This window comes from Hemitrygon akajei, chromosome 9, assembly GCF_048418815.1.
Source record: "Hemitrygon akajei chromosome 9, sHemAka1.3, whole genome shotgun sequence".
Lineage (NCBI taxonomy): Eukaryota > Metazoa > Chordata > Chondrichthyes > Myliobatiformes > Dasyatidae > Hemitrygon > Hemitrygon akajei.
The window spans coordinates 23,840,141-23,862,132 of record NC_133132.1 but is presented as its reverse complement, the minus strand read 5'-3'; the positions used below and the strand labels follow the sequence as shown (position 1 = coordinate 23,862,132).

At 43.3% G+C, this 21,992-nt stretch overlaps 1 protein-coding gene across 4 annotated transcripts in view; it reads right to left on the bottom strand.

Annotated features, from left to right (window-relative positions):
• sfi1 (SFI1 centrin binding protein) overlaps window positions 1–21,992 on the bottom strand; it is a 262,284-nt gene that overhangs the window by 211,435 nt on the left and 28,857 nt on the right. For 3 of the 4 annotated variants that reach the window (XM_073055643.1, XM_073055642.1, XM_073055645.1), the window contains exons 2-4: window positions 15,166–15,604; window positions 11,060–11,221; window positions 5,131–5,202 (exon numbers count right to left, since the gene is read on the bottom strand). In XM_073055643.1, coding sequence (XP_072911744.1) covers window positions 5,131–5,202; window positions 11,060–11,221; window positions 15,166–15,269 — 338 coding nt within the window. In that variant the 5' untranslated portion in view covers window positions 15,270–15,604. Of the gene's footprint in view, window positions 1–5,130; window positions 5,203–10,707; window positions 10,788–11,059; window positions 11,222–15,165; window positions 15,605–21,992 lie in introns of those variants that run through there. The other variant, XM_073055644.1, reaches the window with a different exon arrangement.

Sequence of the window (21,992 nt, the reverse complement as noted above, 5' to 3'; positions counted from 1 at the left end):
GACTGAACTATGTAAAAAAAAAACACAGAGAAAGCTACACTAGACTACAGACCTACACAGGACCGCGTAAAGTGCACAAAACAGTGCAGGCATTACAATAAACAGGACAAGAGGGCAAGGTGTCAGTCCGGGCTCTGGGTATTGAGGAGTCTGATAACTTGGGGGAAGAAACTGTTACATAGTCTGGTCGTGAGAGCCCAAATGCTTCAGAGCCTTTTCTCAGATGGCAGGAGAGAGAAGAGATTGTATGAGGGGTGCATGGGGTCCTTCATAATGCTGTTTCCTTTGCGGATGCAGCGTGTAGTGTAAACGTCCGTGATGGTGGGAAGAGAGACCCCAATGATCTTCTCAGCTGACCTCACTATCTGCTGCAGGGTCTTGCAATCCGAGATGTTGCAATTTCCGAACCAGGCAGTGATGCAGCTGCTCAGGATGCTCTCAATACAACCCCAGTAGAATGTGATGAGGATGGGGGTTGGGAGATGGACTTTCCTCAGCCTTCACACAAAGTAGAGATGCTGCTGGGCTTTCTTTGCTATGGAGCTGGTGTTGAGGGACCAGGTGAGATTCTCCGCCAGGTGAACATCAAGAAATTTGGTGCTCTTAACAATCTCTACTGAGGAGCCGTTGATGTTCAGCGGGGAGTGGTCGCTCCGTGCCCTCCTGAAGTCAAAAACCATCTCTTTTGTTTTGTTCACATTAAGAGACAGATTGTTGGCTCTGCACCTCCTCTTTGCAAGCTGACTCGTCATTCTTGCTGATGCGGGCCACCACGGTCGTGTCATCGGCGAACTTCATGATGTGGTTTGAACTGTGTGTTGCAGCACAGTTGTGGGTCAGCAGAGTGAACAGCAGTGGACTGAGCACGCAGCCCTGGGGGGCCCCCGTGCTCAGTGTGATGGTGTTGGAGATGCTGCTCCCGATCTGGACTGACTGAGGTCTCCCAGTCAGGAAGTCTAGGATCCAGCTGCAGAGGGAGGTGTTCAGGCCCAGTAGGCTCAGCTTTCCAATCAGTTTCTGAGGGATGATTGTGTTGAATGCTGAACTAAAGTCTATGAACAGCATCCGAACATATGTGTCTTTTTTGTCCAGGTGGGTTAGGGCCAGGTGGAGGGTGGTGGCAATGGCGTCATCTGTTGAGCAGTTGGGACGGTACACAAACTTCAGGGGGTCCAATGAGGGGGGCAGCAGGGTCTTGATATGCCTCATGACGAGCTTCTCGAAACACTTCATGATGATGGATGTAAGTGCAATGGGACGGTAGTCATTTAGGCAGGACACTGAAGACTTCTTCGGCACAGGGGCGATGGTGGCGGCCTTGAAGCACGTTGAAATGGTGGCGCTGCTCAGGGAGATGTTGAAGATGTCAGTAAGAACATCTGCTAGCTGGTCTGCACATCCTCTGAGCACTCTACCAGGGATGTTGTCTGGTCCAGCAGCCTTCCGTGGGCTGACCCTGCACAGGGTTCTTCTCACATCGGCCACAGTGAGACACAGGGGTGGACTTCCTCACCGCCACGTCGTTTTCCGCCTCAAACCGGGCGTAGAAGTCATTCAGCGCATCTGGGAGGGAGGCACAGTCAGGTGATGTTGTCCTGTAATTGGTGATGTCCTGGATGCCCTTCCACATGTACTGCGTGTCGCTGCTGTCCTGGAAGTGGCTGTGGATTAGCTGGGTGTGTGCACGCTTTGCCCCATTGATGGCCCGCGACAGTTTGGCCCTTGCGGTTGTTAGAGCTGCCTTGTCACCTGCTCTTAAGGCAGAGTCGCAGGTCCTCAGCAGCGCACACACCTCCACGGTCATCCATGGCTTCTGATTAGCACGTATAGTGATATCTTGGACAGCGTAACATCATCAATGCACTTGCTGATGTAGCTGGTCACTGATGCTGTGTACTCCTCTAAGTTGGTAGAGTCACCATCGGTTACAGCCTCCCTGAACATGTGCCAGTCAGTGTGCTCAAAGCAGACTTGAAGAGCAGAGATGGCTCCTGCTGGCCAGGTTTTCACCTGCTTCTCAACTGGTCTGGAGCGCCTGACGAGCGGCCTGTATGCTGGAATTAGCATAACAGAGATGTGGTCTGAGTATCCAAGGTGGGGGCAGGGCTCTGCCCGGTATGCGTCGGGGATGTTTGTGTAAACCAGGTCCAACATGTTCTCCCCCCTCGTTGCAAAGTCCACATACTGATGGAATTTGGGGAGCACTGACTTAAGGTTCACGTGGTTAAAATCAATTCTAGAAAACACAGAAACATACAAAACCTACAGCACAATACAAGCCCTTCAGCCCACAATACTGTACTGAACATGTACTTACTTTAGAAATTACGTAGGGTTACCCACAGCCCTCTATTTTTCTAAGCTCCATGTACCTACCCAGGAGTCTCTTAAAAGACTCCACCACCGTTGCCAGCAGCCCATTCCACACACTCACCATTCTGCATAAAAAACTTAACCCAACATCTTCTCTGTACTTACTTCCAAGCACCTTAAAACTGTGCCCTCTCGTATTAGCCATTTCAGCCCTGGGAAAGTGCCTCTGATCCTCCACACTGCCAAGAGTCTTACCATTAATACTATATTCTGCTATCATATTTAACATACCAAAATTAACCACCTCACACTTATCTGGGTTGAACTCTATCTGCCACTTCTCATCACAGTTTTACATCTTGTCAATGTCCTGCTGTAACCTCTGACAGCCCTCCACACTATCCACAACACCCCCAACCCTGTTTCATCAGCAAATTTACTAACCCATCCCTCCACTTCTTCATCCAGGTGATTTCTTTTTTTCTTTTCTTTTCAAATCTTTTTATTAATTTTAAGAAAAACATAAGTAAAATATGAGTACAAAACATTTGAGAGTACACAATTAATAGATTAATTAACAATCAGATATGTATTAATCAATATATAAAGTCTCCCAAACTCATAGTATTAATGTAAAGGAATTAAGAAAAAGAGAAAAAGGAGAGAGAAAAAAACCCCCAAAAAAACTAAGAGAATTAAAAAAAAACTAATAAAAAAAAACTAACCAACATGGGCAATTGCATAATGTTAAATACATACAGTAGTGCCGATGACTCCGAACCTCCATTCACACAATTCAGGATAGTAACAATAAGGTTCAGGATCAGACCATTTAATTCATATGAAAATGTTGAATAAATGGTCTCCAAGTTTCCTCAAATTTAACTGAAGAATCAAAAACCACACTTCTAATTTTTTCTAAACTCAAACAGGAAATAGTTTGAGAAAACCACTGAAATACAGTTGGAGGGTTAATTTCTTTCCAATTCAGTAAAATAGATCTTCTAGCCATTAATGTAACAAATGCAATCATTCGTTGGGATGAAGCAGATAAACGCTTATTATCTATCATTGGTAGACCAAAAATTGCGGAAAAAGGATGTGGTTGGAAATTAATATTTAAAACTCTTGAAATAATATTAAAAATATTTTTCCAATAGTTTTGTAAACAAGGACAAGACCAAAACATATGGGTCAATGAAGCAACACAGGTGATTTATAAAAATCACGGAGAAGGGGTCCCAGAACAGATCCCTGAGGCACACCACCGGTCACCAACCTCCATGCAGAATATGACCCGTGTACAGCCACTCTTTGCCTTCTGTGGGCAAGTCAGTTCTGGATCCACAAAGCAAGGTCGCCTTGGATCCCATGCCTCCTTACTTTCTCAATAAGCCTTGCATGGGGGGTACCTTATCAAATGCCTTGCTGAAATCCATATACACTGTATCTACTGCTCTACCTTCTTTAACGTGTTTAGTCACATCCTCAAAAAATTCAATCAGGCTCGTAAGGCACGACCTGCCTTTGACAAAGCCATGCTGACTATTCCTAATCATATTATGCCTCTCCAGATATTCATAAATCCTGCCTCTCAGGATCTTTTCCATCAACTTAACAACCCCATTGAAGTAAGACTCACTGGAGTAATAAAAACTTCTATTATTTATTCCAGTCAACCGCACCCAACATTTGTCTCTCAACATGCACTAGGGGCAAGTTACAGTAGCAAATTAACTTACCAACCATATGCCTTTGGGATGCGGCATGTATCCAGAGCATCTGGGGAAAACTCACATAAATACAAGGGGATGGTGTAAATTCCAGAGACAGCACCAGAGGTCAGGATTGAATCAGAGTCGTTTGGAGCTGTGAGGTATCAGCTCTACTAGTCCCGATTTCTTCCAACTCCTAAACTGTTCAAGAGAGCCTGAGCCTTAGATGCTCAATCATGGAGCACCCACAAGCCCACTAATATCAATGATCAAATCAGTGGGTTTCAATCTCATGAACAGACTGCAATTTATTCCAACTATCCTTTGTGAAACCACAGTTGTACTTACAACTTCTGGTCACATTTATTGAGTCATTCTTAGACAACAGCAAAACATGTATTGGCTGGAGGTGGGCATCTTGGAGTTAACAGTGCAGGTTTCTGAAAAGTGACACAGTTAACCTGCAATTTGCTAACACAACTGCTGCTTAATTGCAGTCACCAAAATACCCTATGGGGACTGCAGAAGATATTTCCTTACCCACAGAGTGCTGGAAATGTGTGACTTGTTGCAACAGTAAATGGTTGATGTGCAGGGTATATATACGTTTCAACAGTCCAGACAAAAATTTATCTGAGAAGGAAATCAAGGACTACATTGTTCAATTTAGATGTTGAAACATGTTAGGAGATTCAATGGAGCATAAACTCTGCACGGACTGGCTAGTCCCACTCACCCATCTCTATGCCTTATATCCCTTGTAATTCTCCCTAAATGACTCCATTAATCCATCTGAATTTCTACGCTGTCTTGCTGTATTCACCCCACAGTTTACTTTAGCTCCTGGGCTTTATAAGAGTGAACAGTTGAGGACCCAGAAGTGACCAGAATGGTACACTTAGTAACAATATGCCACATGAAAGAAATGCATTCATTCATGCCCTTCACTTTAATCATTTCTCCATCCCTGGTGATGTGTTTTCACCCAATCTGAGTTCTTATTTTCGATAACAATACCCATACATTCTCTGCTTGTACTTTGAAATTCTAACCATTTTCATCTTCAATCTAAACAAGTTAAAGGAAGCAAATATAATCTTACCTGGCCTTGGATGGAAGGATTCTGCCAAACGTTTTGCACACCCATAAGTACAGGAACTTCCTCGCAAGGTGCCTGGGTTGACAGGATTACATTATTATTTGGTGTAGTTTCATTCTAAAGTCAAACACGTTGAATTCTTCAAGTATGAGATTTTAGACAAAATATTGATTATCATCACTTGATTCATTACCTGTAATGTAGGCTGAAAACCAGCATAAGATTTAATCTTAATGATTCCACCAATAGACTCCAATCTCACAAAAAAGACTGCAATATCCTATATTTTTTATCTCCTTGGTGAAATTGCAGTCAAAATTGCAATTTTACAACATTTTATTGAGTAATACTTACAAGATAAAAAAACACGCCTAATTCAACCTCCTGTTACCTAGCTTTGGATGAAAGGACTCTGCATTAGTAGAAGCAAATTATAAAATACATAAACTGCACAGTATAATACTTTAAATGAAAGGATGTGGGTCAAAGTAGGGGGAGGAGTGTTTACTTACCAGAGCTTGATTTGAAATTGCTGAATTTAGCTAAGGAGTGAGTGGGAAGTTGAAATATAACTGGAGAGTCAATAACTAGTAGTTACAGCCAGTTATGTCACTGGTATTTAGGGCAGCAATGAAGGTCATCCATTCTGTTTGCCCTCAGCAATTTTGCCCCAGGTGTCATTCAGGGTCCTCTTTTCTGCCTCTACAGTACAGCGTCAAGTTGTCTTTGGTCTCTTGTGTTTCCTCTACCCTTCAAAGGTCCAATGAAGTACTGTCTTGATGATGGAGTTGGCCTCTCTGCTCATTAAGAGCCCAATCCATCTCCAACATTTCCTCATGATGACTGCCACCACACACAGTTGTCTCTGCCACTCTGTACACTGTTCTATGGTGTTACACAGTGTGAAGATCTGGTTGACACAGCCTCCGTTTCTCCTGAAGCTAGCTTGTTCTTTCCACAAGCACATATCAACTGCATCTGTATAAGGACTTTGGCGAGAATCTTGCTGGACTCTAACAAAAGAGTGATGGCCACACAAGTTGTTGCAATCAGTTAATGCTCCTTTCTTGGGGATTCTAACAAGAACTCCCTTTCTCCAGTTCTTGGGTACTTGTCCCCATTCCCAGATTATAGTAAACAGTGGTTGCAGAATGGCTGCTGTAACTTTAGATTCAACTTTGAATAGTCTGGTATTGAAATTGTCATGTTCTGAAGCTTTGTTGTTCTTTAATGATTTAATCAGAACAATCTCTTCATTCTTGGATAGATCTGTGTTGATGTCAAGGTCCTCTGCTAGCTCTTGTATGTTAGGTTCTTCATTTGGTGGTGGTCTATTCTGTAATTCTCTGAAATACTCCATCCATTGTGCTTCTTCCTCTTTCTCAGTTGTCAAAAGCAGACTGTTCTTACCTCTCACACTGGATCTGGCCTGGAACTTTCCACATAGCAGTTTTGAAATTTTGCATGAATTTCTCTGATTGCCTCAATAGGCCTCCTCTGCAAGGGTTTCCATGTAGACTCTCTTATCTTTCTTACAAGTCTCTTACCTTTCTTGTTAGCTTCAGTATATGCTAGTTGAAGCTTCTCCTTAATTCCTGTTGACTTTGCACCTAACACTTTCTTCTTAATTTTCTGTCTTTCTTCTACGGCTGTCCATGTTTCCTGCTTTGCTCTTCTTTCCAGCTCTGTATCCTAGACAAGCTTTGCTACTCTCTTTGAAGACTGAAGCATCTGTTTCCACACTGCATTGATCTTGTTTACTGACACATCCTCATCAAGGTCTTACAAGGTCTAGAATCTGTTCTTAAGCTGAATGGTGAAGGCAGATCTCACACTGGTGTCCTTGAGCTTTTCAACATCAAAACATCTTTGTACCCGTGTTCTGGTCCCAGTGATTCGCAGCTTAAGTTTCATCACTGCTACAACATCGTGATGATCACTTCCATTTCTGCTACTCTCTTGACCTTTAGATCTTGCAAGGATCATTGCCACATACCATTAATCATGAAATCATTAATCATGGGTGTGCACTGTGTTAGTTTGTGAATTTCATGGCGCCGAAAGAGGGTCCCTTCTATGACCAGATTGTTCATGGCACAGAATTCCACCACTCTTTCACCACTGTTAGTCATTGTTCACATCTATGCATGTCCATGACCTAAGTGAAGTGCCAGTTTTTACTTCCCACTTTGGCATTTAGATCTCCCATGACGATGATTATGACATGACGTAGTGCTAACTCTACCTCCGATTGCAAATATTCATTGAAAACGCAGGAAGCACCAGAGGCATCGGCAGCAGCAGAAGGCAGGTGGAGCACCACCAAATATGGTGAGTTCTTTCTCCTTGCGTGGGGGTTTTTCTTATTTTTTAAACCATAAAAGAGAGATAGGGTCTAGTATAGCCATCATCGGAGTGGGGGCTAGAGTCAAAGTGCAAACTTAGAGCCTTTAAAGGAGCTTGAGAATTAAATTAGGAGAGCTAGAAGGGGCCATGAAAAGGCCCTAGCGAGCTGGATTAAAGAAAACCCCAAGGCATTCTACAAGTATGTGAAGAACAAGAGAATGAGCCGTGTGAGAATAGTACCAATCAGGTGTGATAGTGTAAATGTGTGCATGGAGTCGGAGAAGGTAGCGGAAGTACTTAATGAATACTTTCCTTCAGTATTCACCAGGGAAAAAGACCTTGGCAATTGTAGGGATGACTTATAGTGGACTGAAACGCTTGAGCATATAGACATTAAGAAAAAGGATGTGCTGAAGCTTTTGAAAAGCATTAAGTTAGATGAGTCGCTGAGTTCAGATGGGATACGCCCCAGGCTACTGTGGGAAGCGAGAGAAGAGATTGCAAAACCTCTGGCAATGATATTTGCATCATCAATAGGGTTGGGAGAAGTACCGGAGGATTGGAGGGTTGCAAATGTTGTTCCCTTGTTCAAGAAAAGGAGTAGAGATAACCCTGGAAACTACAGACCAGCGAGTCTTACTTCAGTACTGAGCAAGTTGTTGGAGAAGATCCTGAGAGGCAGGATTTATGAGCATTTGGAGAGACATAATCTGATTAGGGATAGTCAGCATTGCTTCATCATGGGCAGGTCATGTTTTACAAGCCTGTTTGAATTCTTTGAGGATGTAACAAAACACTGATGAAGGTAGAGCAGTGGATGTAATGTATAAAGATTTCAGTAAAGCATTTGATAAAGTTCCCCATGCAAGGCTCATTCAGAAAGTCAAGAGGCATGGGATCCAAGGAGACCTTGCTTTGTCAATCCAGAATTGGCTTGCCCACAGAAGGCAAAGGGTGGTTGTAGATGGTTTGTATTCTGCATGGATGTCAGTGACCACTGGTGTTCTGCAGGAATCAGTTCTGGGATCCCTCCTCTTGGTGATTTTTATAAATGACCTGGATGAGGAAGTAGAAATGTGGGTTCGTTAAGTTTGCTGATGACACAAAAGTTGGGGCTGTTGTGTATAGCCTGGAATGTTGTCAGAGGTTACAGCGTGACATAGATAGGATGCAGAACCGGGCTAAGAAGCGGCAGATGGAGTTCAACCCAGATAAGTGTGAAATTGTTCATTTTGGTAGGTCAAATATGATATGGTAAGACTCTTGGCAGTGTGGATGACCAGAGAGATCTTGAGGTCCGTGTCAAAGCTGCTGCACAGGTTGACAATGTTGTTAAGAAGGAGTATGGTGTGTTGAATTCAATAGTCATGAGATAATGTTACAGCTATATAAGACCTTGGTCAGACCCCACTTGGAGTACTGTGTTCACTTTTGGTCAGCTCACTATCGGAAGGATGTGGATACTATAGAAAGTGCAGAGGAGATTTACAAGGATGTTGCCTGGATTGGAGAGTGGGCCTTATGAGGACAGGTTGAGTGAACTTGGCCTCTTCTCCTTGGAGCAATGGAGGATGAGAGGTGACCTCCTCTATTACTCACCAAAAGAACATCAACCCCACTCCTACTCCTCTCCTCCTGATCCTCTTCCAGTCCCATTATTCTGTGCCCTTTTCCACTTCACCTTTATTCTCTCAGCTCCATCCTACCTATTTTCTACAACCGTCAGTTCCCCTATGAACCATATACAAGATTTTTAAGGCTTCTGAGAAATAAGTTTAGTCACTAAATACAGAGGTTAGAAAATGCAAAGCTCCAACAATTGTCCATAACTTGGATTAATATATTTTGATATTAATCACAGCACAGGAACATGGCAATTAGCATAATGCTTTAGAGTGCCAGCAATCATCGTTCAATTCCTGCAACCATCTGTAAGGAGTTTGTATGTTCTCCCCATGACCGTGGGGGTTTCCTCCAGATACCACAGTTTCCTACAACATTCCAAGTTGTAAGGTTTAGTAAGCTGTGGGTATATTTGTTGACACCTAAAGCTTGGTGACACTTACCAGCTACCCCCAGCATATCCTTGGACTGTGTTGGTCATTTAACACATTTTCCTGCATGCTTCAATGTACAGTACATGTAAAAAACTGAGGTAATCTTTAACACAAGATATTCTGCTGATGCTGGAAATCCAGTTAACAAAATGCTGGATGAACATTTACGGAAAAGAATAAACAGTTGATGTTTTGGATCAAAATCCTTCATTAGAACTGGAAAGGGGAAGAAGCAAGAAAAGCTGATAGGCAGGGAAGGAGTAGGTGAAGTCAGGTGGAACGATGAAGTCAGAAGCTGGGAGGTGATAGGTGGAAAAGGTGTCTGAAGAAGAAGGAATCTGATAAGCGAGGAGATTGGACCATGAGAGAAAAGGAAGGAAGGGGGACACCAGGGATAGGTGATAGGCAGGTGAAGAGGAAAGAAGTTAGAGAGAAGCCAGAGAGGGGGAATGAAAGAAAAAGGAAGGGAAAAGGAAAACTGAAAGTTAGAGAAATCAACATTTATGCCATCAGGTTGCAGGCTATCCAGACAGAATATGAGGCATTGTTCTTCCAACCTCATTGTTGCAGTTGAGGCAGCCATGAACCAACATGTTGGAATGGGAATGGGGATTGGAATTAAAATGGTTGACCACCAGGAAATCCTGTTTGTTGCAACTGGAGCAAAGGTGCTCAACGAAGTAGTCCCCCAATCTACGTCAAGGATCACTGATGTTAAGGAGATTGCATCAGGAGCACCAAGTACAATAAACAACACAAACATATTCACGAGGAAATCTGCAGATGCTGGAAATTCAAGCAACACACACAAAATGTGGGTGGAACGCAGCAGGCCAGACAGCATCTATAGGAAGCACTGTTGACATTTCGGGCCAAGACCCTCCTTCAGGACACTTGTAGAAACGAGAAGTGCGGGGTGTGGGAAATATGAGGTTGGTGGCAGTGGATGGGAGATCCCCAGAGCTGATAAGGTTGGTGATAGTGTGGGAGACAGTGGCCTGGTGCTCCTTAGTGAGGTCATGATCGAGGGGTAAATAAAACCCCTCCTGATGAAGGGTCTCGGCCTGAAACATCCACAGTGATTCTTCCTATAGATGCTGCCTGGCCTGCTGCGTTCCACCAGCATTTTGTGTGTGTTGCTTAACATAAACATATTAGCAGTGAAGTGTTGCCTCACCTGGAAGGATTCCATGGGGCCCTGACTGGAGGAGAGGGAGGAGTTGAATGGGCAGATGTAGCACTTCTTCCATTTCAGGGCTATGTGTCAGGAGGGAGATACGAATAAACAAGGGAATCATGAAGGACAAGACAAGAAGGACAAGAACCTGCTCTACACTCTTACCCGCTTAATGGCATCTTTTTTGTAGCAGGGTGACCAAAACTGAACAGAATATTCCAAATGCAGTCTCACAAACATCTTTATGGACAATATCTCCATTTCAACCCTTCTATCACCAACCCAAGCTGAACCACAAGTGGACTTTGTGAATGAAATAGCAGCATTTTCAAGCACAATACAGCAAATTTACCTGATACGAAGCTCCTTTAATCGTCCACCTCTGCGCCAGTTATAATTGACTCTATATGGAACTGTGCTTCTTCTTACACGCTGCACCTTACACCAATCTTGCTTTATGGGATATTCCAGAGATGCACTTATGGGAAGCTGTGTTAGGCCTGCCGTCACATTACTGGGGGTAGGGAATTACATAGTTGAACATCTTACCAAAAGTGTTGAAGTTCACATCTAATCCCCAAAAGCAGTCAGTAAGAAACCCAACAATATCCTTTTCCTTGTTTCTTCACCACACCACATCTACATAACATCCAGATGTGATGAATACTGCCATGTTTCCTATGGTGGGGGTATCCAGAACTAGAAGGCGCAGCCTCAAAATTGAGGGGTGACGTTTTAGAACAGAGGTAAGGAGGAATTATTTTAGCCAGCGAGTAGTGAATCTGTGGAATGCTCTGCCACAGACTGCAGTGGAGGCCAAATCCATGGGTATATTTAAGGCGGAAGTTGATAGTTTCCTGATCGGTCAGGGCATCAAAGGATACAGCAAGAAGGCAGGTGTATGGGGTTGAGTGGAATCCAGGATCAGCCACGATGAAATGGCAGATCAGACTGGATGGGCTGAATGGCCTAATTCTGCTCCAATGTCTTATGGTCTTATGATAGAAACAGAATGATTTGGCAGATAAATGCATGGCTGAGAAGCTGATGCAGGGCCCAGGGCTTCAGCTTCTTGAATCATTAGGATCTCTTCTAGGGCAGGTATGAGCGTTTAAATTAATTTGGCAAGGGGTTGGGAACCAGAGTGAAGGGACTCAGGATAGGACAGATGGTAAAAAAGTAAAGATAGCGTGCAGTCAGACTGTCAGGAAGGCAGGTAGGTGATGGAACCTGGTTGCAGCCAACAGGCGTATCAAATCATTAGGGATGCAAATTCAGAAAGGATAGCAAATACGGTACTCAAGGTGTTGCATCTAAATGCGCATAGAATAAGAAATAAGGTGATGATCTTGTTGCAATATTACAGATTACCAGGTATGATGTTATGGCCATCACTGAATCATGGCTGAAGGATGGTTATAGCTGGGAGCTAAATGTCCAAGGTTACACATTATATCAGAGAGATAGGAAGGTAGGCAGAGGGGGTGTGTGGCTCTACTGGTAAAGAATAGCATCAAATTAGTAGAAAAATGTGACATAGGATCAGAAGATGTTGAATCCTTGTGGGTTGAGTTAAGAAACTGCAAGGGTAAAAGGACATTGATGGCAATTATATACAGGCCTCCCAACATTGGCTGGGAGGTGGACCACAGGTTACAGCAGGAAATAGAAAAAGCGAGTCAAAAGGGCAATGTTAATGGTACTCATGGGAGATTTTAACATGCAGGTCGATTGAGAAAATCAGGTTGGTAATGGATCTCAAGAGAGTGAGCTTGCTGAATGCCTAAGAGATATCTTTTTAGAGTGTTGTTGAGCCTACTAGGGGATCAGCTATACTGGATTGGGTGTTATGAAATGAACCGGAGGTGATCAGGGAGCTTAAGGTAAAAGAACCCTTAGGAACCAGCGATCACAATATGACTGAGTTCAACTTGAAATTTGATAGGGAGAAAGTAAAGTCTGATGTAGCAGTATTTCAGTGGAGTAAGAGAAATTACAGTGGGATGAAAGAAGAGTTGTCTAAAGTAAATTGGAAGGAGCTGCTGGCAGGGATGTAAGCAGATCAACAATGGTGTGCGTTTCTGGGAAAAATGAGGAAGGTGCAGGAAACATGTATTCCAAAAATGAAGAAATACTCAAATGGAAAATAGTACAACCATGGCTAAATGGTGAACTAAATGAGTATTTTGCATCATTCTTCACTGCAGATGGCACTAGCAGTATGCCTGATGTTGTAGTGTGTGAAGGAAGAGAAGTAGATGCAGTTACTATTACAAGAGAGAAGGTACATAAGTCACCCGGGCCAGATGACCTGTATCCTAGGATTAGAGATTGTGATGGCATTAGAAATCATTGGACTCTGGAATGGTGCCAGAGGACTGGAAATTTGCAAATGTCACTCCACTCTTTAAGAAAGGAGGAAGGCAGCAGAAAAGAAATTATAGACCAGTTAGCCTGACCTCAGTGGTTGGGAAAATGTTAGAGTCAATTAAGGATGAGGTGATAAAGTACTTGGTGACACAGGACAAGATAGTACAGAGTCAGCATGGTTTTCTTCAGGAAAATCCTGCTTGACGAACCTGGTGGAATTCTTTGAGATTACAAGTGAGATAGATAAAGGGGAAGCTGTGGATATTGTATATTTGGACTTTCAGAAGGCCTTTGACAAGGTGCTTACCAAGTTAAGCGCCCATGGCATTACAGGAAAGTTACTAACATGGTTAGAGCATTGGCTGATTGGTAGGAGGCAGCAAGTGGGAATAAAAGGATCCTTTTCTGGTTGGCTGCCAGTGACTAGTGGTGTTCCGCAGGGGTTGGTGTTGGGACCACTTCTTTTTATGCTGTATATAAATGATTTAGATGATGGAATAGATGGCTTTGTTGCTAAGTTTGCAGATGATACGAAGATTGGTGGAGGAGCAGGTAGTGGTGAGAAAACAGGTAGGATGCAGAAGGACTTAGACAAATTAGGAGAAAAGGCAAGAAAGTTGGCAAATGAAATACAATGTTAGAAAATGCATGGTCACGCACTTCGGTAGTAGAAATAAATGTGCTGACTATTTTTAAACAGGGAGAAAAATCCACAAAAATCTGAGATGCAAAGGGACTTGGAAGTCCTTGTGCAGAACACCCTAAAAGTTAACTTGCAGGTTGAGTCGATGGTGAGGAAGGTAAATGCCATGTTAGCATCCATTTCAAGAGGTCTAGAATACAAGAGCAAGGATGTGATGCTGAGGCTTTATAAGGCACTGGTGAGATCTCACCTTGAGTATTGTGTGCAGTTTTGGGCTCCTCATCTTAGAAGAGACCTGCTGGCATTGGGGAGGGCCCAGAGGATGTTCACAAGGATGATTCCAGGAATGAAAGGGTTATCATACGAAGAACTTTTGATGGCTCTGGGTCTGTACTCGCTGGAATTCAAAAGGATAAGGGGGCATCTCATTGAAACCTTTTGAATGTTGAAAGGCCTAGACAGAGTAGATGTGGACAGGATGTTTCCCATGATGGGAGAGTCTAGGACAAGAGGGCACAGCCTCAGGATAGACGGGCGCTGTTTCAAAACAGAGATGTGGGGTAATTTCTTTAGCTAAAGGGTGGTGAATTTGTGGAATTTGTTGCCATATGCAGGTCATTGGGTGACTGAAGGTAGAGATTGATAAGTTCTTGATTGGTCATGGGGAGAAGGCCAGAGCTAGGGTTGAGGAGAACAAAAAAGGATCACATGATTGAATGCATAATGGATTGAATGGCTCCATATGCCAAAAAATTGCTATAACTAACTTTCCATTTTATTCCACACAAATCATCTCATCAGCTTTCCCAGATAGCTGAGCTGCCTGGAAATTAATTATGCATGGCATCAAAGATATTAACTGAAGTAGTGCAATCACTTGAGCCAAGTAAGATGTTCTCCTAAGGGGTTGTCTATTGGTGGGTCCTCAGGTGGCTGTAGAGGCTGATCCAGGATCCACATATTTTGATATAGTATGGACAAGATTAAGTGGTAACTGGGGTTAATGATTGGGTCTTTTGGTGTTCAGTCTCTCTTTTCACAGCTCTACTTGTTCTCTGCACTACAGCAGTGGTCATGCTCATGTAGCACAGCTTCCTCTTAAACAGATTTCTTCCAGATGTATCTATTGAGTGCAATTAACTGTACTCAATCACAGAATGGATGAGTGCACAACACAATGCCTTTTGTTCTCTATTCTAGGGCATGATCATCCGGGGGCATAATTCTTGAGAAAGTTAGTGTAATCCAGATTATAATTTTATTAAATTTTGAGACAGACTGAAATAAAATGGCTTTTTAAAGATAATAATTAAAAATATAAGTGACCATGCTTTTGGGTCCCTGACATAATCTCTCTATGTGGTCCAATGTACAGTAAAAACTAGCCTGCAATGCTGAAACTCTTAAAATCTAAAGTCTTGATCTTTTCTTTTTTCTAAACTTACCTTTGATGAGCTTTCTTTGGGAAATCAGATTTCTTCATCAGTTGGTCTTTCCGAACTAGATGCTTTGCAGGATTCAAAGCAATTCTGTTTGGTTTTGGATTCATTTTCAAATGATAACAAAATTAACATGGAGTTCAGTACCAACTGTGCTGGGTCAAGAATTGTGAAGTTTTTTTTAATTCCCCTAGAAAGCAACACCATCTGATTCAGCCAGGAGTTCTCAGTCATACGCAGAAGCTCATAGGATCATAAAAGTCATGTGATCAACAATTATAAATTTCTTAAGAATGAAGTCAGTAATATCCCGTTGAGAGATAGCTGACAAGGTTCAATAAGCATGAATATTTGAAGAGATTACTCAGGTGAGCAATTAATTGCTGTCAGTTACAAGCTGCTTGTCCAGCAGGTCATTGACATCTCAATGAAGCACACTGGGAACCTGTGTAAAACAAACAAAACAAATTGAAATGATAATTTACAAAATATCAGATGTCGCAATACTTAAAAGAGAGGGACATCCATTCACACAAATATTAAACACTGATCACAGACAGCTTGGTGCAGCCAACTGAAACATCACAGTATCTTTACTTATAATGTGAATTACAAGACAGATCATAGTCATTCTGCTCTGCACCAGACAATTCATCTGATCAGACCTGCATGATACTTCTGATCCTCCTCACTGACGGTCAATACTTGATGCATCTCAGGGGTGTGTGCTTAGCCCACTGCTCTACTCTCAATATACACATGACTGTATGGCTAGGCATAGCTCAAATACCATCTACAAATTTGCTGACAATACAACCATTGTTGGTAGAATCTCAGGTGGTGACGAGAGGGCGTACAGCAGTCAGATACGCCAACTAGTGGAATAGTGCTGCAGCAACAACCTGGCACTCAACATCAGTAAGACGAAAGAGCTAATTGTGGACTTCAGGAAAGGTAAGACGAAGGAGCACATACCAATCCTCATAGAGGGATCAGAAGTGGAGAAAGTGAGCAATTTGAAGTTCCTCAGTGTCAAGATCTCTGAGGATCTCACCTGGTCCCAACATATCAATGCAGTCATAAAGAAGGCAAGACGGCGGCTATACTTTATTCGGAGTTTGAAGAGATTTGGCATGTCAACAAACGCATTCAAAAACTTCTATAGTTGTACCATGGAGAGCATTCTGACAGGCTGCATCACTGGTATTGAGGGGCTACTGCACAGGACCAAAAGAAGCTGCAGAAGGTTGTAAATCTAGTCAGCTCCAACTTGGGCAGTGGCCTACAAAGTACCCAGGACATCTTTAGGGAGCAGTCTCTCAGAAAGGCAGCGTCCATTATTAAGGACCTCCAGCAGCCAGGGCATGCCCTTTTCTCACTGTTACCACAGGTAGGAGGTACAGAAGCTTGAAGACACACACTCAGCGATTCAGGAACAGCCATCTCTGCCATCCGATTCCTAAATGGACGTTGAAGCTTTGGACACCACCTCACTGTTTTTAATATAGAGTATTTCTATTTTTTGCACATTTTTCAAAATCTATTCAGAGAACCTTTTTCTGATCGTGTCCAAGATATCCTGCGGTGGGAGGGAGAACAGCCAGAGGTCGTGGTACATATTGGTACCAATGACATAGGTAGGAAAAGGGAAGAGGTCTTGAAAGAAGAGTTAGGAAGGAAGTAGAAAAGCAGGACCTCAAAGGTAGTAATCTCAGGATTACTGCCTGTGCCATGCGACAGTGAGAATAGGAATAGAATGAGGTGGAGGATAAATGCGTGGCTGAGGGATTGGAGCAGGGGGCAGGGATTCAGATTTCTGGATCATTGGGACCTCTTTTGGGGCGGGTGTGACCTGTACAAAAAGGACGGGTAGCACTTGAATCCCAGGGGGACCAATATCCTGGCGGGCAGGTTTGATAGAGCTGTTGGGGAGGGTTTAAACTAGTTTGGCAGGGGGGTGGGAATTAAAATGTGAGTGCAGGGATTAAGGTAGAAGGACAAGGACATGATGTTAAGAGTTCTGAGTTGATGAGGAAAGACAGGCAGGGGACAGAACATAATTGTAGCCAGTTAAAGGGGTTGAAATGTGTCTCTTTCAATGCTAGGAGTATTAGGAACAAGGAGGATGAACTTAGAGCATGGATTAGTATGTGGAACTACGATGTTGTGGCCGTTACTGAAACTTGTTTGGAGGAAGGGCAGGATTGGATGATGCAGGTCATGGGGTTCAGGTGTTTTAAAAGGAATAGGATGGTAGGTAGAAAAGGGGGGGAGTGGCATTGCTGGTCAGGGATAGTATCACGGCTATAGAAAGGGAGGATGCTGCAGAAGGAGTGTCCATAGAGTCAGTCTGGGTGGAAGTCAGAAATAGGAAGGGATCAATCACTGTGCTGGGAGTAGTCTATAGGCCCCCAAATAGCTCTCGGGACACCAAGGAGACTTTAGAATGGTGCAGGCAGATTTTAGAATGGTGCAGGAAATACAGGGTAGTAGTTATGGGTGATTTCAACTTCCCTCATATTGACTGGCACCTCCTGAGTGCAACGGGGATAGATGGGGCTGAATTTGTCAGGTGTGTTCAAGAAGGATTCTTGACACAGTATGTGGACCGGCCAACGAGAGGAAAGGCTATACTGGATCTAGTTCTGGGTAATGAACCTGGTCAGGTGACAGACCTCTTGGTGGGGGAGCATTTTGGTGAGATTGACCACAACTCCCTTAGCTTCAGCATAGCTATGGAAAGGGATAAAATCAGACGAAATGGTACAGTGCTTAACTGGGGAAGGGCTAACTTTGAAGGGATGAGGCAGGAACTAGCGAGAGTAAATTGGAAACAGATGTTCAAAGGGGATAGCACAGAAGTAATGTGGGAGAAGTTTAGGGACCACTTGAGCTGGGTTCAGGATAGGTTTGTCCCACTGAGGCAAGGAAAAAATGGTAGGAAAAGGGAACTGTGGCTGACGAGATATGTGAGGCAACTTGTCAAGAGGGAAAAGGAAACATATGTTAGATATAAGAAGCAGGAAGTAGGAGGGGCTTATGAGAAATATAGAGTAGCCAGGAAGGAGCTGAAGAAAGGACTTAGGAGAGCTCGAGGGTGCATGAGAAGGCCTTGGCATGTAGGATTAAGGAGAACCCCAAGGCGTTCTATGCGTATGTGAAGAATAGGAGGATGACGAGAACGAAGGTGGGACCGCTAAAGGATAAAGAGGGCAACATGAGGCGGAGGAGGTTGGGGAGGTCCTAAATGAATACTTTGCTTCAGTATTCACAAGTGAAAAGGATCTTGATCAGGATGAGGTTGAAGTAGAGCGGGCCTGTGTGCTGGACAATGTGGAGATTAAGGAAGAAGTAGTGCTGGATCTTCTTAAAAACATTAAGATTGATAAATCCCCAGGGCCGGATATGATACACCCCAGGTTGTTGTGGGAATTGAGAGAAGAGATCGCAGGAGCATTAGCTATGATCTTTGAATCCTCTTTGGCTGCAGGGGAAGTGCCAGAGGACTGGAGAATGGCAAATGTAGTTCCCTAGGGAGAAACCTGGGAACTATAGACCAGTGAGTCTTACGTCAGTGGTCTGCAAACTACTGGAAAGGATTCTTAAGGATAGGATCTATGAGCATTTGGAGAAGTACAGTCTACTCCTGGATAGTCAACATGGCTTTGTGAAGGGAAGATCGTACCTCACGAGCCTGACTGAGTTTTTTGAAGAGGTAACAAAAGAAATTGATGAGGGTAGGGCAGTGGATGTGGTCTACATGGACTTTAGCAAAGCATTTGACAAGGTCCCTCATGAGAGACTCATCCAGAAAGTCATGAAGCATGGGATAAGTGGAACCTTGGCTGTTTGGATAAAAAATTGGTTTAAAGGAAGAAAGCAGAGGGTAGTTGTGGAAGGAAAGTATTCTGCCTGGAGGTCGGTGACTAGTGGAGTGCCGCGAGGATCTGTCCTGGGACTCCTGCTATTTGTGATTTTTATAAATGACCTGGATGTAGAGGCGGAAGGATGGGTAAGTTTGCGGAGGACACGAAAATTGGAGGAGTTGTGAATGGAGCTGTAGGTTGTCGAAGGTCACAAGAGGATATAGACAGGCTGCAGAGTTGGGCGGAAAATGGCAGATGGAGTTCAATCCGGACAAGTGTGAGGTGATGCATTTTGGAAGGACAAACCAGAAGACTGAGTACAGGATTAATGGTCAGTTACTTAAGAGTGTGGATGAACAAAGGGACCTTGGGGTTCAAATCCATACATCCCTCAAGGTCGCTGCACAGGTTGATAGGGAAGTTAAGAAGGCCTATGGGATGCTAGGCTTCATTAACAGGGGATTGAGTTCGAGTAGAGAGGTCATGTTGCAACTCTACAAATCTCTGGTGAGACCGCACTTAGAGTATTGTGTTCAATTCTGGTCACATCATTATAGGAAGGATGTGGAAGCTATGGAGAGGGTGCGGAGGAGATTTACCAGGATGTTGCCTGGTTTGGAGAACAAGTCAGATGAAGCAAGATTAGCAGAGCTGGGACTTTTCTCTTTGGAGCATAGAAGAGTGAGAGGGGACTTGATAGAGGTCTGAAAGATTATGAGAGGCATAGATAGGGTGGATAGTCAGTACCTGTTTCCCAAGGCACTAATAGCAAACACCAGATATGTACAAACCAGCATATGTACAAAATTAAGGGAGGGAAGTTTAGGGGAGACATCAGGGGTAAGTTTTTACACAGAGGGTTGTGAGTGCCTGGAATGACTTGCCAGGGATGGTGGTGAAGGCTAAAACATTAGGGGTATTTAATAACCTCTTGGACAGGCACATGGATGAAAGAAAAATGGAAGGTTATGGGGTAGTGTGGGTTTAGTACTTTTTTTAAAGGATTATATGGGTCAGCACAACATGGAGGGCTGAAGGACCTGTATTGTGCTGTAGTGTTCTATGGTAACCATAGAACATTACAGCACAGAAACAGGCCTTTTGGCCCTTCTTGGCTGTGCCAAACCATTTTTCTGCCTAGACCACTGACCTGCACCTGGACCATATCCCTCCATACCCCTCTCATCCATGTACCTCTCCAAGTTTTTCTTAACTGTTAAAAGTGAGCCCCCATTTACTACTTCATCTGGCAGCTCATTCCGCATTCCCACCACTCTCTGTGTGAAGAAGCCCCCCCCCCGACCAATGTTCCCTTTAAACTTTGCCCCCCTTCACACTTAACCCATGTCCTCTGGTTTTTCCTCCCCTAGCCTCAGTGGAAAAAGCCTGCTTGCATTCACTCTACCTATACCCATCATAATTTTATACACCTCTATCAAATCTCTTTTCATTCTTCTACACTCCAGGGAATAAAGCCCTAACCTATTCAACCTTTCTCTGTAACTCAGTTTCTCAGGTCCCGGCAACATCCTTGTAAACCTTCTCTGCGCTCTTTCAACCTTAATATCCTTCCTGTAGTTTGGTGACCAAAACTGCACACAATACTCCAAATTCGGCCTCACCAATGCCTTTTACAACCTCACCATAACATTTCAACTCTTATACTCAATACTTTGATTTATAAAGGCCAATGTACCAAAAGCTCTCTTTACAACCCTATCTACCTGTGACGCCACTTTTAGGGAATTTTGTATCTGTATTCCTAGATCCCTCTGTTCTACTACACTCCTCAGTGCCCTACCATTTACCTTGTATGTTCTACCTTGGTTTGTCCTTCCAAAGTGCAATACCTCACACTTGTCTGCATTAAACTCCATCTGCCATTTTTCAGCCCATTTTTCCAGCTGGTCCAAAACTCTCTGCAAGCTTTGAAAACCTCCCTTACTTTCCACTACACCTCCAATCTTAGTATCATCAGCAAATTTGCTTATCCAATTTACCACATTATCATCCAGATCATTGACATAGATGACAAATAACAATGGACCCAGCACTGATCCCTGTAGCACACCACTAGTTACAGGCCTCCGCTACCACTCTCTGGCATCTCCCATTGAGCCAATGTCTAATCCAATTTATTATCTCACCACGTATACCTGGTGACTGAATCTTCCTAACTTACCTCCCATGCAGGACCTTGTCAAAGGCCTTACTGAGGTCCATGTAGACAACATCCACTGTCTTCCCTTCATCCACTTTCCTGGTAACTTCCTCGAAAAACTCTAATAGATTTGTTAAACATGACCTACCACGCACAAAGCCGTGTTGACTCTCCCTAATAAGTCCCCGTCTATCTAAATACTTGTAGATCCTATCTCTTAGTACTCCTTCCAATAATTTACCAACTACCAACGTCAAACTTACCGGCCTATAATTTCCCGGATTACTTTTAGAGCCTTTTTCAATGTACATAATTGATCTATTTGTTTATTTAGTATTCTGTTTTATTTTCTTTATTATTATTATTTTTCTCCCTCTGCTAGACTATGTATTGCATTGAACTGTTGCTGCTAAGTTAAGAAATTTTACATCACATGTTGGTGATAATATACTTGATTTTGATTCTGATTCTAAACAGGGATGGAAATGCCTTCATATGGCACAAGCATATGGACATTTGCTTAATTAAAAACAAAAGAAAATCTGCAGATTATGATGGGTTTATGCCGAAGGCTTTTGGCCGGAAATGTCGACTGTACTTTTTTCAATAGATTCCGCTTGGCCTGCTGAGTTCCTCCAGCATTTTGTGTGTCATTTGCCTAATCACCCTAGACAAGAATAAGATCTTTGAGAGACTATTACATCAATACAGGATGGTGTGCTCTGCAAAACAGTGTGAGGAAGGAATTACAATTGCATAAAATTAAGCTATGCAGACAACAGTAGTGCAGCCCAAATTAATGAATG